General features: G+C 38.8%; 1 protein-coding gene across 4 annotated transcripts in view; it reads right to left on the bottom strand.

Annotated features, from left to right (window-relative positions):
• Positions 1-13,891, bottom strand: part of ITPRID2 (ITPR interacting domain containing 2) — a 38,386-nt gene extending 24,495 nt beyond the window's left edge. For 2 of the 4 annotated variants that reach the window (XM_043487661.1, XM_043487664.1), the window contains exons 1-8: positions 13,340-13,891; positions 12,942-12,987; positions 9,981-10,030; positions 9,063-9,119; positions 6,686-6,725; positions 6,500-6,598; positions 5,095-5,303; positions 3,524-4,224 (exon numbers count right to left, since the gene is read on the bottom strand). In XM_043487661.1, the coding sequence (XP_043343596.1) occupies positions 3,524-4,224; positions 5,095-5,303; positions 6,500-6,598; positions 6,686-6,725; positions 9,063-9,119; positions 9,981-10,030; positions 12,942-12,987; positions 13,340-13,553 (1,416 nt within the window). In that variant the 5' untranslated portion in view covers positions 13,554-13,891. The remainder of the gene's footprint in view (positions 1-3,523; positions 4,225-5,094; positions 5,304-6,499; positions 6,599-6,685; positions 6,726-9,062; positions 9,120-9,980; positions 10,031-12,941; positions 12,988-13,339) is intronic. The other 2 variants (XM_043487663.1, XM_043487662.1) reach the window with 2 other exon arrangements.
• Between the last annotated feature and the right edge of the window lie 3,907 nt (positions 13,892-17,798).

Raw genomic sequence — 17,798 nt, 5'->3', positions numbered from 1 at the left:
TCTAATTCAAAAAACCCTTCCTCTAAGAGTTAAAAAAACTTATACAGCAAAAAGGTCTTCCCAGGTGGCGCTAATGGTAAAGAACCGCCTGCCAATGCAGGAGACATAAGAGACATGGGTTCAACCCCTGGGTCAGGAAGATCCCCTGGAGGAGGGCACAGCAACCCACTCCAGTATTCTTGCCTGGAGAATCCCATGGACAGAGGAGCCTGGCAGGCTACAGTCCATAGGGTTACACAGAGTTGGACATGATTACAGTGACTTAACATGCAAAAAACCAAAAACCAACTTAGTACAGCAAAAAACCAAAACTGAAGCTTCAGAAGTCACAATTCTAATTTTTAATGATACCTCAAAAAATTCAAAGGAAAGAACTATTTTTCCAAAGAAGAGGTAAGAAGCTGTGCATTGCATGACTTGAGTTCTTGCCAGTGTCTGACCCTATCAACCAGCCTGACTGTACAAATTGTATGGCATAATCAACAGGAGTAGGTTTGTACAAAGACCCAAATTCAAGTCTTATTCTGAAAGACCAATGGAACAATTTAGCTGTCAGGTATTTGACTGGTTTGGGATTACTTTAACTCAGGCCAGTAAATATGAGAAGAATCCTGAAATTTAATAGCTAAAAATAAGTAATGAAGTACATACATTAAAATCAGTAATCAGTGTGAAGACAGGATTAGAAACATTTACTAAAGCTTCAGTAGGTTAAAAAATTGCATATGCAGCCAATAGTATCTTAATTTAAATGTAAACTTATTTATAGACTACAGAGACACAAGGCAACTTATTTACAGAAATACATAGATAAAAGCTCTCCTTCCTTTAAGTTCAAAGTATAAGAAATGTTTCCTTTACACCTAAAAGATGAACAATTGCTTATAGAGTAAAATCATTCTGGTTTAACTGTGAATCATTCACACTACTAATCTGTGGCTCTAGACAGTTACCATGATGTATCTATTTGAAATAAATTATTTCAAGAACACAAGAATAATCCAAGCAAGTCATTAAGAATTAGAAAACTCAAGAGTAGGTCTTTAAAACTTTTAGATACACTGAAACTAGCCTGCAAGATATTTTTTATAAGGCAAATTGATTTTTAATTGAAAATAGTGTCTGGCCTTTTATTTTTAATCATAAGAGATAGCCATTTTCACTCTCCAAGGCCTGGCTCAGTCTTATCATCTATTTAACTCTTTTTACATTTAAACAGTTCTTCCCTCTTCCTGGTGACTGTCAGATCTTACCTTCTGCCTCAGGGGGACCAGGCAGCTTCATACTCAGAGCCATGTCTGCAATTTTTTCTCCCACCTAGTTACCTAGAGCAGTTGGCATTCAAGTAACCTGAAAACTGGCTTACTGAGAGACAGTGTGTGTGCTCTAGCTTATATTTATTCGCTGTTTTTACAAAAGGAAGAAAGTTCCCAATAGGAATCAAGCCTCAAGGGAAAAGAGTGCAAAAGAAAAAAGTAACAACCTACTTTGAATGGGATCTAAAAGTTTGCTTTAATAAGATTGTTCTCTTCATTTGTCGGTATGATTCAACAAGCTTGGGAGAAGAGGAAATTAAAGAAACACACTATTTCCTTTCTTTATCCATTGTTCTACAAGCTTTCTTTAAAGTTCCCAAAGGGATTAAAAACACAATTCTAGGAGGTTTTTATCCATATTTGAAATATATCTGAAGAATAAGGATTATCCTTAAAATTCCCTGTATTTACAACATAGCTATGGTTGACTATGTATTATTTGTTGAAAACAGAAATCTTCAGTTATTCTTAAACCATCAATGCCTGTAATCTTGGACTTCAAAAAAAATACACTTTCATGTCAAGTTACTTTCTTCAGTAACTGCTCTTGCCAGCAGAGGGAGCAAAAAAAAAAAAGAAAAAAATACCCCTGCCCATAAAAAAACAACCCAGTTTTAAGGTTCACTTGCCACCAAAGTACATCTATCTAGCACTTAATAAACATTGTAAAGAACTTTTGTGTATATCAGTAACAAAACTCTGGCTTAGAACTCAAGAATTCTAGAAATTAAAAAGCAACATGTAAGAGTGTTTTCTCATCTGAGTCACTAAATCATGTCTACAAGTAACCAACATGTATTTGCATTCTATTGGATTATCATAGAAGAGGGGCCCTAAAGGAAGGCAAGAAGTTACACTTTATGAATGCTAGGACAAGTTTAGACCAAGACAAAGACAAAAGGGCAACTGAACAATAAAATGGAACAAAAAAGTTCTACTAAGTTGTCATCTTCTGAATTCATTATAATAAGATACAAAGAAGCTTACCAAAAAATGTAAAATATTTCACAGGCCTGCTCTTGCCTCCTTTTTAGTTGGAATTAAAGTACTAAAAGAAGCATTCAAAGACTACAAAAAGATATGAACAATTGAAATTTTGCAATAAATGAAAAACCTTAACTGATATGAGAGATACACACTCACCTAAGAGGACATTATATGGGCAGAATTAATTATCACTTCCTAGTTCTCTAAAGCAATGGCAAGCGAATCTAAAACAGCTGTGAACTATTACTGTAACTATTCTGCAATAAAATTTAAAAAGAAAAATTACACATTGTATAATTTATAGCCACAAATCATCCATTTTGAAATTTATGTAAACTAGCAAGAATGTCAGTCAATCCTAAAGGAAATCAACCCTCAACAGTCTTTGGAAGGACTGTTCTGCTGAAGCTGAAGCTCCAATGCTTTGGCCATCTGATGGGAAGAACAGACTCACTGGAAAAGTCCCTGATGCTGCAAAAGACTGAAGGCAAAAGGAGAAAGGGGTGACAGAGGATCAGATGGTTAGATAGCATCACTGGCTCCCGGCTCAATGGATATAAATTTGAGCAAACTCTGGGAGATAGAAGAGGACCGGGGAGCCTGGCAGGCTACAGTCCATGGGGTCCCAGAGTCCGACACGACTTAGCGACTGAACAACAACAACAAAGAATATCATGTTAAAAAAAAAAAAGTTACCAAACACTGGTGGTCTTCCAGGGCTGCAGAAATTCTTTCAAACCTTCTTCCTCAAGGTTCCCTATAGTTTCCTGTCCTTTGTAGTCCCATACCCAGACCTAGCCTCCAGATCTTCATTCACACTTATCCTTCCACTCAGATAACATTAAGAAAAGCGTGCCCAAAGGCACACAGCAATTCAGTGGCCCAAAGAGAACTGAAACCCATCTGACTTCAAAGCCTGCTATCTCTAACTATTATGCAACATTGATCTGAGTTTGAACATACTCTCTCAGGGCATTCTCACAGCATCAAACTGTTAAACTGAGAAAGAAAAACAACGGCGACGGAAGATCTAGAGGAGTCACTATACTGACACCACACAGTCCGGGGACTTCTTGGTTTGTGAAACAAAACACCTGAAAAGTCAAAATCAAGATGATTTTTTCTAGCATACATCCATTCACTGCCTTTCATTTTAAAAACATTATGGGGCACTTTTTTTCCTCACTGTTTGAAACAGTCCTCAGTAATTTTCCACCTACCTCTTCCATTTCAAAGGAGTCCTTCTGCTGTGCCATTATATTTCTTATGGATGGGATCATCAATGGTGCACATGGCTCTTTTTCAGGTGTGGACAAAGGGACATTTTTCAGCTCTGTGCTATTTTCCAGCTCACTGTGACTGGACATGTTGAAATCACTACCTAAATCAGTTTCTATAATACCAGACTCCTCATCCAGTTTATTCTCATGACTTTGAGTTTCTTTACTTTGTCCACTTTCAGCTTCATGGTTAAAATTACTATTTGCTTCATCAGAAAGCCCATCAGTGTCAGAATTCTCCATAAAAGCTGCTGAACTACCTGATACTTCTTCTTTAACTGTAGCTAACATAGAAGATGACTCTTTCTTCTTCACAATTTTTTGAGACTTCTGATCATTTTTATTGCCACTTTCTTCCATCACTGAAACATTTATGATCTTTCCTTTGTCAGCTGCCAGGGAAGGAGTACTACCTTCTCCTTTCTCTGTTTTTTCAACACATAAATTTAGTTTTGATAGTGTTTTCATTAAGCGATTTGCAGTGTTACTTCGGGTTAAAGGTGGAGGCGCGTCTGTCTCCTTGTTGGAGGTCACCGAGGACATACTTCCGATTCTCTGCAGGGGAGTCCCAGAGACTTGGGAATATAAGGAAGAAAATGCATTGGCCACAGTAGTAAGCACTTCAATTTGACGAAAACGGCCTACAAAAATAAAAAAATAAATAAATTATATATATGTTTATATGTGTATGTATACACGTATTATTAATTAAACCATTATTATGGTTCAGAATTTCAATAATTGAACTACTTAGATCACAAAGATTATGAAACCAGATTTTTTTCTTTATCTAACACTTAAAACATCTATATTTACTGTGGAGAGGGAGAAAGATTTTTCACTCTTAAGCACTAGAATTTACATTTTAAAAAATCAGAAGGAAGGACAAAGCATAATGACAACATGGAATAAAATAGACAGAACTGCTATTGATCTATAGCTGTGACTCTCCTTTTAGGTCTTGAACTCTTCCAAATGTTAAGTATATGTAAGTATATATTTTATACCTAATAGGAAGGGGCTTGGATTTACAGATCTCTTAAAACTAATCCAAGAACCACCAAGGTTCCCACTGTTGGGGATTTCTGGTCAACAGAAAAAAAAAAAATAAGCAGAAGATTTAACGTGAAAAATCATCAAATTAGTCATACCTTTATAGATTTATAGGAAAAGCATTTGAAAGTGACTGACTTCAACTAATAGTAAAAGGCCTCTCCTTTATTTATTTCCTTTTGGAACAAAAGCAATCTGGAGATATGTGTAAGGTTCCACAGGTAAGTTACATTCTCCAATGTAACACTTAAGTGGAGAATGGGGTGGGGGGATAGGTAAATTAACTTCTATAAATAGAATAATAAAAATTTAGAATAAGCAAACAGCTATTGCGTTTACCTCAATAATTAAATTTCCACAATTACTCCTAAAAATTAGTAAGGCTTTAAAAACAAGACCATCTTGCTGTGTAGATGCCGTAATTTTAAAAATAACATGCTAACATTTAAAAACCTTACTTGTTAAAGCATAATTTGGATTTTCTACTTCCATCCGTTGCATTTGTGCACTCAGAAACACTTTAATATCTATTCCTCTGGCAAATGATGATGAATTAAAAAATCTGGAAGGAATTTTAGAAGCAATATCTGGTTCATCTCGTCCAAATCCAAGATTATAAAGGATTTCTTCAGGGTCTTCCTCATAAAGTTCCAACAATTCTGAAACACTAAAAAAGACAAAAAGAAATATCAAGATGTAGAGTAAGTTTATAGTCCACATCCCATTATAAATAAATTCACATCCCTACTTTGCTGTGAAAAGATCCTCTACCCCTTCTGCTCTTTACACCATTATTATTTCAGCATCTTTACACATTATGCACCAAATGCGATAAATAACCCTTAAAAGGAGTCTGTTCTTTCAAGCTGCCAGTTTTGAGAAAAAGAGCTAAGCCCTAAGAACACCCTCAGTAAAGAAACTATCCGATTCCTCACCTTATTTGTTTTGTCATTTTAAGAGATGTCCAGTAAATCAGCTAAACAAATTAGAGGACAGATGAGGGAGAATAAAGAGGAAACAGATTAAAGAAAAAATTAAAATGGAAAATGGACTAGGAAGTTGGTACAACTCTGGTACCAAGGGACACCCTGCAGAACTTGAGTTTTTCTGCTGTCTTTTGCTGTCCTAGAAGAGGCAATACAGGTAACAACTGATCTCAGAAAGGTGAGGGAGGAGCTTACTTTCAACTTTTTTCTAACCACTTGCACCCAGGAAGCAGGAGGAATAAAGTAAGAAGAGTTTGGATTACACAGGGGTCAATTCCCGCTCTAATTCTATTGGGAATTGAACTAACCCTTATCTCTCATGCCAGTGATAATCCAAGCTGAGACTCACTGGGGAAACCAGGAATGTTAGAGACAGAATGTGAGCAGAATGAAATTTCAATTTGTTTCAGAGAAAATGTTCAAATTTCAAAACAATAATCTGGACAATAAACTGGTTACTTATGCATATGTATTTGTTTATTTTTATATTTTGAAGATCTTTGGTTTTATATGAAGATAAATCTATGCTTAAATATCAAGCTTTAAATTAGATTTATTCTGATATTTATATCAGAGTAACTCAAGACTCTAGCAGAATGGAAAATTTTGGAAGTAGAAATTATTCCATCATGGAGTTCCTCTCTCATAGGGCTCAAAATACTCATTATGGATGCCAGCAACATTATTAACATATTTGTTAACTTTTACTTAATCTTAATTTTTAAAAAAAGACACTTCTGTCAATTATGTTGATCTATGAAACACTCTGGATTCCTCTTGACTTCATACTGTCAAGCCAAATCCAAGGCTTAAAAAGTTATCAGATCAGGTCATCTACACCACAATGTAAGTGCAGTATAAGCTCAGAGTAAGGTACCTTGAGACTGTCCCACTACTCTTCCCAGATCCAGTGGAATTCATACTTCTCCCCTTCTGATGAAACTGCAGCCTTCTCTCTTTGGCCAAAATATTACTGCTATAAACAAAAGTAGATTATATAAATTTTACCGCCACAAATATTCCTCGTGTTTAGAAAGGAAAAAAAAAAAAAACAGCTACATACCAATTATCAATCTGAGCATCAACTTCATGGAGGTGGTTTGCTACAGGTAAAAAGAGTAAGTGGAATGCACAACTGTTAGCAAGACAATAACTACTGTGATACAATCGTTTAAAAAGCAAATCAGCCATATTGTTACTGCTAAATGTCTATTATACCAAACTCTTGTCCTGGCACATTAAATCTGTGTCATTAAAAATAATATACAGATAGGTAAGAACAGAAACAGTGGCTTGCGGAGGGTGTTTTTGGTTTTGTTTGTTAGCAACATAAAAAACTACTTCCACTGAATGTTTAAGATTAAAAGACATATAAATAACCAATTAAATTTAACAGTTTGAAATAAGTAGTAAGAAGGTATGTGGTATATGTGGTTCTAATTACTAAATTTTAAAACTGTTAATACAGAATACCTAATAAATAAGAACATGAGTTAGCATTATTTAAGTGTTGCAGTATCTATTCCTAACATGGCTTTTTTAAGGCTAATAATTCACTCCAGTTACAGGCAATTTTTCATGCATCTACTTTGAAAATTTCTACTCATTTCAACATACGTTTTCCTATAAAAGTTGCCTTTCAAGTTTATCCTAGACTTACAAGTTCTAAACAAATTACTGTTTAAGTCTAGAGTAAGTTAAATTTACTGCATTTAAATTTTATGGACAAATATAAAGAATAAAATTATTAAAAGTATATCTTTTTTCAGCACACCACACTTTTTCCTTTTTTCATTTCTGATCTGCAGAGCCACGGCAATTTCTCATCCAACAGAAATGTGTCTAACACATAGCATTCAATAAATATTTACTGAATGAATGACAATAATCTTGAAGCAATTTTCAGCAGAACAACATAATAGCTCCACTTTCCTCTGAGACATCCTTTCTGGGTCTGGCTTCCAATAAAATCATTCAATATGGATGAATAGGCAGAGCACAGAGTTTTAGGGTAGTGAAAAATACATTAGATGGTATCATAATGATGGATAAATGTCATTACATATTTGTCTAAACCCATAGAATATACAAGACCAAGAGTGAACCCTAGTGTAAGCTATGGATTTGGGGTAATTATAATGCCTTATTCCAGGAGTTGGTGATGGACAGGGAGGCCTGGCATGCTGCGATTCACGGGTCACAAAGAGTCGGACACGACTGAGTGACTGAACTGAATTGATTCCAGGTTCATCAACTATAACAAATGTACTAGTCTGGTGGGGGATGTTGACAATAGGGAAGCTATGCATATACAGAGCAGAAAGCATATGGGATATCTCTGTACCTTCCCCTCAATTTTTCTGTGAAAAGAACTGTTTAAAAAAAAAAAAAGAAGTAAAAAAAAAAAATTCCATATTGTGAAGCTACTAAGGTAGTTATTAAAAGTGCTATTTACAATAACATTGGAAATGCATTTTAATAAGGGGTTAACAGTATGTTCAACTATCCTGATTGGGGAGCAGTAAGTTTAAGCTTTACACTTTATTTTATAAAGTTTATTCCTGGAAAGGATATTAACAGAAATATAAAAACTAACATATTCACATATTCTAGAGTTTTCGTGTTAGACGGCTCTTAATAAGTAATCTATCACACAGATTGGCTTCAAACAGCAAGAGATCAACAATATTCAGTGGGTCAATTCACTATACATCAACTTACAATTCAAAAAGATTTAATAAAATCCTTAATTCTTTTTTAACAAAAAGCACTCATTAATAACTCAGCTATACAGTAACCAATAATTTCAAAATACCAATAAAACAATAAAAAAAATTCTTAACTTTACATTGTGGAAAGCTTTATTATGAATCCGCAGGAAAAGATAATCTGTAAAAATTTAAACATAGCACAATATGCTTTTACAATCCTAATGCAGCTTTGAACAGACATCAGTATAATGATTTCTAATTAAATTCTAGTAACTCTAATTTGTCTTTGTCCTTTAATCTTCTAAAAATCTGGAAAAAGAGGAAGCGAGGAAAGACAGGAAATACTTAAATGCAAAAAAAAGACAAGCTGCAGCTGCATACCTCATACTAAAATAAGTTTCACTGCAATTTTCTCACATATAAATATTTAAGCTTCCTTTTGCAGGACAAGTCTTCCTTCAGTTATATCATCATTATTTGCCCCCAAACAGTTCCTTTAGAGCATTAAAGTCCAATGAAGACCTTTGAGTATTTCACAATGGTTTTCCAGAGCTATTTCTACAGGTCTCCGAAAGGCTCTCATTAGATTAACACATAAAAGTTTCTGTAAAATGTGTATGAGCCACTTGCAAGAACTTTAACTCTGAGGGTAATAAACCTGAAAACATGTCACTTTCTCTTTTTTAAAAATTTTAAAACTATATGAAAATACTGTTCTTCCAAACATACCTTCAGCTCCCAATGACAAATCATCTTCAAAACTTCCCCCATTTCTCACAAGCACACCTGAAAGAAACATCAGAAGATTCATACCAGTATTCTGTTCTTCCTGACCCCCACATAAAATCATTGTTTTAATTTAAACAAACTGACCAAGCAAAATATAAGATACAGTAAAGCATTTCAGACATGAATGTACTCATAAGTTACTCTCCTTATAATTTCAGGAAGAAGACACAAGTCTTCACTTTACTGTGAAGGAAACCATCATTTGCAACCAGGTAAAACTGTTACAAGTTCTAATCTACTGGCTATTTTATACTTAATAAGCCTTTAAGATGTTCAATTAGATAATGTATCTTACCCAACAGTTTCACTGAAAACCAGATTCTGGTACAGTCATTTCTTTTACCCCCTTATATTAAGTTGGGAGCCAAGCTAGATTTTCCTGATACTATAAATATTTTTTATATACCTTGTCACTACCTGCACATTCTTATTGTACCTTGAACTTTAGAATTCCACCTTGCACAGGTGGTAAAATTTCAGGTGTGGCAATTTCAGTTCATGTAAGCAAAGAAATGCTACACTAAAGCTGACCTAATTCACTCAATATATATTTTCCCTATGTTTACATATCACATTTCTATATTTAATTAGTCTTTATAAAATCTAACTGAACAATAAAAAAAAAAAACGAGTTTCACATTGTGCAAAGGCTTAGTAATTTGTTTAAACTCACCACAGTTTTTATGGTTCATGACAAGGTTTCTCCCTTTTGGCTTTTATCTTAGAACTGCATATTTTATAAACATGAACATCACTTTTATAATTTATACGCACACACACACACATTCACTTTCACTCCCAGGACACTAAAGTAGGACCCTCATAAAGAACAGATTTAGAAAGGCAACTTTCTCTTACCCTTGAGTGTACTACTGCTTTGCTCATCCAGTGAGGCTCCCAAAGGAGTACTGAAATCACATAAACATATCAGCCTTAGTCTTGAAAAGCTGTCTGGAGAGCTGCCACCGCACAGCCCGACACTTTTTAAAGGGTTATAGCTAAGCAAGCTTCTAATCACAGTTTAACATTTCTCCCAAACACACAGGGAATGCAAGTGGATTACATAAGTAATATGCTACCAAGCAAATACCTATCATCAAGTCAGCTCACCAGGAATGATTTAATCACATGTCTGATCTGCCAGCAATTAAGAGCAAGAATGGCAATTACAAATGATATGAATTGGCATTTTCTTTACAAAAACAGAAAAAAAGAGAATGACAGTAGGCATTAAGAAAATGTCTGCTCCTCTCAATCCCTTCTCTAGAAACAGGAAACAGAATTAAAAGAAAACAAATCTTCATCTCAATAAAATTAAAAAATCAGAGTCTAGTTAGAAATAAGGCTCAACAGTTTTCTTGAATCTCATCTAGAATTTTAGAGCACCGCTCAGTGCCTCCCTTACCCCAACTATTACCTTTTCCGATACAGTAGAGAAGTCTGAAATTTATGCTTTTAAACTGAAAAAATACATATATTCTTCATTTAACTCTGAAAAGATTACTAAAAAGTTGGCTTGAGAATCTATCTTAAGAATTAGCCATTACTAAAATTCTTTCACATTCTTATTGTTCAAACAAGTCTTTTAAATGGAAAATATTTTTTCCCATCTCTTTCTCAAAACTAAGCTAAAGAAACAGATTATTTTATTATAAAAGTTCTACTGTGTGTTATAAGTCTTTTGTCAGTAACGATTTGTACCTGTTATAAATTCACACCGGCCATGGGCTCAATCATAAAAATATCAGTTTCAAAAAAATATTACTGAAATGCCAGTGTTAAAAGTTTCTGCAAATATACAAGCAATGGCAATTCTTTAAAAATTCGTGTTTTTGAAATCTAAAAGAATAAGCAGTGCCATAAAATCTCTAAGTTTTTGCACATATTTTAAAAAGCTCTACTTTACGCCTTCAAAAAAAGTCATTTCTCTTCCATGATGGCTTCTTGTGTAGGACAAAACATTGCATTACTCCTTCTGCAGATATCTCTACTGGCCTGGGCACCAACAGAAAATGGCAAATGAGCAGACTATAACTGGCATTCTCCTTCAGAAACAAGTCTCTCACTCTCTTAATCGCTGTCTGACAAATCTTATCAAAAGCTCTATCTCTTCTTAGATGCTACTTTACTCAAGCAATGTGTTTCCAATTAGCTGGTGGGGGGTGGGGGCTGATTTTTAAAATAAAGACTCCTTTTAAGGAACAAGGACAAGGTATCTTTATCTTTATTCAGGATATAGAAAGCAATAAGAAAACAAAGATTATTTGAGAACCTATCATGGGGGAATATGCTGTCTTTAAACCACTTGTACATAATATACAAAGTAGACAATTGCCTGATTCTAGGAAGGATCCTAAATTGCTACAGGGAAAAAAAAATACAGTCACATATACCCTACAGTCAAATCTGTGATGATTAAAACTCACAGTAAAAGACTGTTTGTTCTAGCTTTTCAGAGTACAAGTGAATGTCCCTTTTGTACAGAATAGGTGCAACAGTAGGGAACAAGAAAGAAACTGATGAAAGAAATCCATGAGGGATGAAGCAAGAGAATTTAGAATCTGCCTACATAAATCAAGATTAGCAACAAAACTTCAGGAATTTTCAGAGATCACATGTCCTGGCGAATGTTAACATTTTCCCATTGCATTTATCTGTGAAGATGCACTTACTTATTGTCTGCTTGCTGTGATCTCTTATACAATCTTAATTCCTATATGTCATAAAAACATGATTCTTCTCTTGTTCTTAAACATTTTTTTTGTGTATCTATAGAAAGAAGGTCCATATATCTCATATTTCAGAAGGGTCTGTGATATCCAGAATAAAAGGAGTTCAATAATGGATTGTTCAGCAAGGCTCCAAGCAATTCACCAAAACAGGATACCAACAGAGCAGTGGCCAGTATTTTGTGTCTTTAGGGAAGAAAAACAAACTGGCATATATAAAAATCAGTTCTCTCTCCTCTCCCAAAAAAGACTTCCCAAACTCTGGTACTTGGACAAAAGGTGAAGAAAAGCCCAAATTGAGATGGCAAAAAATATATACAGAAACAAACACCTTAACAATAGTTAAAAAGCCTACATTCTTCACAGGAGATTTAAGTAGCAGACAAGTTGAAAGAAATAATTAAAATATGAAACAGGCACATTTTACTGTAGTAAGATATGATCAATCTCCTCTGTACTTTATCAAACATTTCTGTATCAGCTATCAAAGCATGTAATTAAACTGATTTATGTAGCTTGAATGGCTTCAAAGCTCTATTTCCCTTCTGTGAATTCCAGGGCCATCTGACAAATCCACGTCCAAGGTGTAAACTAGAACAAAATTAGCTAGTTTTAATAGCTCTCCAAACATAATTAAGGCACCAACATAAAGTTAAAGCCCAGTTAATGTAGTTAAGTAAATTAAACTCATTTAAAACACATTTGAAAGGGAAATGACTCTATGCCAGATGTACAGATGTCAAAATAAATGCAAAATAAAATACTGTGTGAAATGTGACAAGCCTTTCAAATAAAAACGGGCCAGCATAATAATACGGCATGATTATCTGTTTTAGGTTTCTGATCTCTGATGCTAACATCAGGCTCCGGAACTGAAGTCCTAACAACTGTAAAGTCAACATGGTCACCAAATAATCGGCGGTCACAGCACTTCCATTTCTAATCGTTTAGAGGAGGAAGCTATCCGCCGGCTTACTTTCCGGTTCAGAGCTTATGAGGTTCACGGGACCCGCAGGGACGGCGGCCCGAGTCACTCCGCCCGGGCGTCCCAGCTGAGCGGATCTCCCCCCGGACGCGAGCGAGGACTCACCGGCAGTCCTTGAGCCATATCGCGATCTTCTCGTTGGGCACGTTTCCTGCGGGACAGAGCGAGGGGACAGCTCGTTACCGACCCCAGGGGAACGCCGACCGCGGGGTCACCCTGGTTACCCCCAGGGAGACTCTTACTGGGGACAAAATGCAGCCTAAGCCACACGTCGCAGTGACCACCTGAAGGGAAATGATGGCACCGGGGTGTCTGTGTTGACGCTGGAGACGCCTTGCCAAGCGCGCGCGTTTAAAGGTCGAAAGTGTCCCCTCGCCCCCTGCCTGGAGCCCAGGATGTCTTCCAGAAGTCAGAGCAGTCGCCCAAGGCGCACGAGACTTTCCTCCGCCAGCCCGCACTCCCCCGAGCTCCCCGCCCGCCACTGCCCGGCCGGGCGCACGGACCTCTCCCCGCGGCCGCCGGCAGCTTCGTTCCGGGGAGGTCGTCCTCGTCCTCGTCCTCGTCCTCGTCCTGCGTCGTCGCTTCTGTGGACAGGTCCTCAGTCTCCGATGCCTGCCAGGAGCCGCGGGACTTGGCCCAGGCCTTCCTCCTGCGACTCGCCACTTGCCACTCCAGTTCCTCCTCCGCCTCCGCCGACGCCGCCAGGGGCCGGTCCATGGCCACACTGGGGGCTCCGCAGCCCCAGCCGGAGCCTGTGAGAGACGCGGCGGCGGCAGGGACCCCCGCCCCTGGCTGTCAGCGCCCCGCCGGGCTGGGGGCCCCGGGGAGCGGGCGCGGGCGCGGGAGGAGGAGGAGGAGGGGACGGGAGGGAGGGAGGGAAGGAAGGGGAGGGAGGGGGCAGAGGGCCAGCGCTTCACATGAAGCCGGCCGGGCGCGGCGCGGGAGCGCGAGTGGCCCGAGCGAGCGCGGCTGGGAGCCGAGCGCCCGCCAGCCCCCTTCCCGGCTCCCCCGCCCCGCCTCCGCCTGACGCCCCGGGGCCTGGCCGGCAGCCGCGCAGCAGCGCGCCCCTCCCTCGGCGGCGTTCCACGCCCCCTTCCGGCCGGGGGTGCGCGGGGCGGGCGCGCCGAGTCCCGAGCTGGGAGGCCCGCCCCGAACCCCCGCTCCGCCCGCCGCCGTGGCTCTGTCGCCTGTTTGTAGGTTAATAATCTTTGCTGTCTCTCCAGTTCTCCTCGCACCCTAAAAGAGAAGGCATGTGGAAAGGCCAAGTTTCCTTGAACCCCCTTCTTCACCCAAGTGTCTGCTTGGGCTCGCTGAAAGTTACTCATCGAGGAGTCCAAAGAGTAGTGTAGGAGGAATTGTGGAGAAAGCTAGAGAAAGAGGCGCGTAATTGGTATTTGTCAAAATGTCTAAACAGGAAAAGACTAGACTGCGTGGAGTGCTACTTTATGCTTAAGAAAGTGATTTAACGTGGCTGTGTTATGTATGAAATTGAATTAAGAATGATTTAAGCAGGAAGTTCCACGTTGAAATTGGACATAAAGAGGTGAAGGAAAATCCAGTGAGAAACGGCTGGGGAAAGTAGAAATATTTGAATTTGGGTGCTACCAGATACAAATGATGTCAAGGTTTGGAACTATTTTAAAAATTAGTTTGAGCATTTCCTTTTGTTGTTTTTAAACTCCTACTAGCAGAAAGACTATAAAATACTAATCAGCATATCCGAGATCCAGACTAGCTTTCCAGAGTCATCACGTATCATTCTGGGCCTTCTGCTGTAAAGTGTGAGGGGGAACTGGAACAGGGGTACTGGTATCTCACTGCCTTGAAATTTCACTATTAATCTTTTCTTTGAATCTCAAAAACTTTCGTCTTCAAGAGTCCTATAGCAAACTACAGCTAACAGTTGAATTGCCCTGCAAAATAGGCCAGAGTCTAGCTGCCTGTAGGAAAGGTAAGCAGGAGAGCCAGTGTGGATGGTACCTGGAGAGAAGGCACTGAATGGGCTGGTTCAGAAGTCACAGAGAACAAACCTGTCTTCAGCTTCATTCGGGGCCCAGAGGGACCCCAACTGACTCAGCTCTGTCATTGCCACATGCTGTTGTTGACTCTATCCTAGCCTCCCAGTTCATTCCTTTTCTTTCTGTCCAATACCTCCATGATCTTCAAGATCCAGCCAAGTCAGAAATTTTCCTGGACTGCATCTTTCCACCACCTCTGGTCACATCTTTTCCACAGTTCCCTGGTATGTAACTGAATGTCTGTCTCATTTATTTTGGGACTGAACTTGTGCAGTAAATGATATGACTGGCTTCTAAGGGTATGTCTGGTTTCCTAGGCAACCTGTAAAGGAAGAGACCAAAGAATGCTATTCTATGTTCTTGCATCCTTTGCACTTTTAGCAAAGTGCCTATCCCATGAGGAACACTGAGTTCTCAACGGAAATTTTCTATGCGTCACATTCCTCAGAATGGACGGTCAAATGGATAAAATACTTGACTCTGTGTTGTATCTCTATGGCCTATTATCTTTAGTTTTGTTGTTTAAATACTTTTAAACAACGAAGAATTTTTGAGGATAATGAACCACATTTTATATTTAAAAACCCACCCACCAGGACCTCCCTGCCAGTCCAATGATTAAGACTGTGCTTCCAAAGCAGGGGACACTAGTTCCACCTCTGATTGAGGAGCTAAGATCCACCATGATGCATGGCATGGCCAAAAAGAAAAAAAAAACAACCACCAAGTCAAATAATAAAGGGGGGAAAATGCCAGCAGATAAGCTTGCTGCTGCTACTAAGTCACTTCAGTCGTGTCTGACTCTGTGCAATCCCGTAGACAGCAGCCCACCAGGCTCCCCTGTCCCTGGGATTCTCCAGGCAAGAACACTGGAGTGGGTTGCCATTTCCTTCTCCAATGCATGAAAGTGACAAGTGAAAGTGAAGTCGCTCAGTCCTGTCCGACTCTTAGCGGCCCCATGAACTGCAGCCCACCAGGCTCCTCCGTCCATGGGATTTTCCAGGCAAGAGTGCTGGAGTGGGGTGCCATTGCCTTCTCCGCAGATGAGCTTAGAGTAACATTAGATAATAGCTTTAGTGCAACAATTCTTGAATTTCTAATCACACAGTCATGTTTTCTTCTACATGATCATTTTTAACCTAAAACACTGTGGGTATAGAAGTAATAGAAAAGGAAATCCTTGTAAAGCTATTTTGAAAAGTAATGACTTTTAATTGTATTCTCAACTTTGAGATTTTACAAAAAGTCCCATGTTTCATTTATTCAAAATTGAATAGCACACTACACATGAGGAGAGTCCATCTGTTTGCTTGCTTCTTCAAGGATTTTATTTTTCCAAACAGCTACTATATTGTAAACCAACTGCCACTACGCTTTGCAGAAGTTCTACATAAAGAATAATGTTTGAGTTACTAATCCCCATGGGCTTCCCAAGTGGTGCTAATGATAAGTCCGTTCAGTCATTCAGGCGACCTCGTGGACCTCATGGACTGCAGCAGGGCACCTCCCTGTCTACCACCAACTCCCGGAGTTTACTCAAACTCATGTCCATTGAGTTGGTGATGCTATCCAACCATCTCATCCTTTGTCGTCCTCTTCTCCTCCTGCCTTCAGTTTTTCCCAGCATCAGGGTCTTTTCAAATGAGTTGGTTCTTCGCATCAGGTAGCCAAAGGATTGGAGTTTCAGCTTCAACATCAGTCCTTCCAATTAATATTCAGAACTGATTTCCTTTGGGATTGACTGGTTGGATCTTCTTGCAGTCCAAGGGACTCTCAAGAGTCATCTCCAACACCACAGTTCAAAAGCATCAAGTCTTCGGCGCTTAGCTTTCTTTACAGTCCAACTCTCACATCCATACATGACCACTGGAAAAACCATAGCCTTGACTAGACAGATCTTTGTTGGCAAAGTAATGTCTCTGCTTTTTAATATGCTGTCTAGGTTAGTCATAACTTTTCTTCCAAGGAGCAAGCATCTTTTAATTTCCTGGCTGCAGTCACCATCTGCAGTGATTTTTAAGCCCCCCAAAATAAAGTCTGTCACTGTTTCCACTGTTTCCCCATCTATTTGCCATGAAGTGGTGGGACCAGATGCGATGATCTTAGTTTTCTGAATGCTGAGTCTTAAGCCAACTGTTTCACTACCCTCTTTCACTTTCATCAAGAGGCTCTTTAGTTCTTTTTCACTTTCTGCCATAAGTGTGGTGTCATCTGCATATCTGAGGTTATTGATATTTCTCCCAGCAATCTTGATTCTAACTATGCTTCATCCAGCCCAGTGTTTCTCATGATATACTCTGCATATAAGTTAAATAAGCAGGGTGACAATATACCAGTCTTGACATACTCCTTTCCCTATTTGGTGGTAAAGAAACTGCCTGCCAATATGGGAGACTTAAGAGACAACAGGTTCAATCCCTGGATCAGGAAGATGCCCTGGAGGAGGAAGTAGTAACCCACTCCAGTATTCTTGCCTGGAAAATCCCATGGACAGAGGAGCCTGACGAGCTATAGTCCATAGGGTCACACAGAGTCGGACCCGACTGAAGTGACTACTAATGCCTACAAGGTGAAGGAAGAAAAATATATATACTAGATGCAGATAATCCCATCCAGCATGATATAGTGGAAACAGTAGAGTCTTTGGTGTCAGACTGAAGTTTGAAATCTGTTCCTATCTCCTTCTGTCTCTTGTATGGCCTGGGGTAAAGCAGCTGATATCTCTAGCTATCACATTCCTCATCTGTGAAATAGTGGTCATGATAACTGCCTGCCCAAAGGTGAAGTGAGGATTACATGAAACAAAGTAGAAATTCAGTATCACTGCTGGAATTGGTATATTGCACAAGACAAAAATCAATCTCATGTGGGGATTTATTCTTATAGTAAATGACATCTGCGTGCTTTTGCAGCTGAAATTTTTAAACATTATAAAGTCAGGCTA

Source organism: Cervus canadensis, chromosome 15 (genome assembly GCF_019320065.1).
Source record: "Cervus canadensis isolate Bull #8, Minnesota chromosome 15, ASM1932006v1, whole genome shotgun sequence".
NCBI classification, from domain to species: Eukaryota; Metazoa; Chordata; class Mammalia; order Artiodactyla; family Cervidae; genus Cervus; species Cervus canadensis.
The sequence above is the reverse complement of the archived record's forward strand: the minus strand, read 5'-3'. Positions and strand labels throughout refer to the sequence as shown.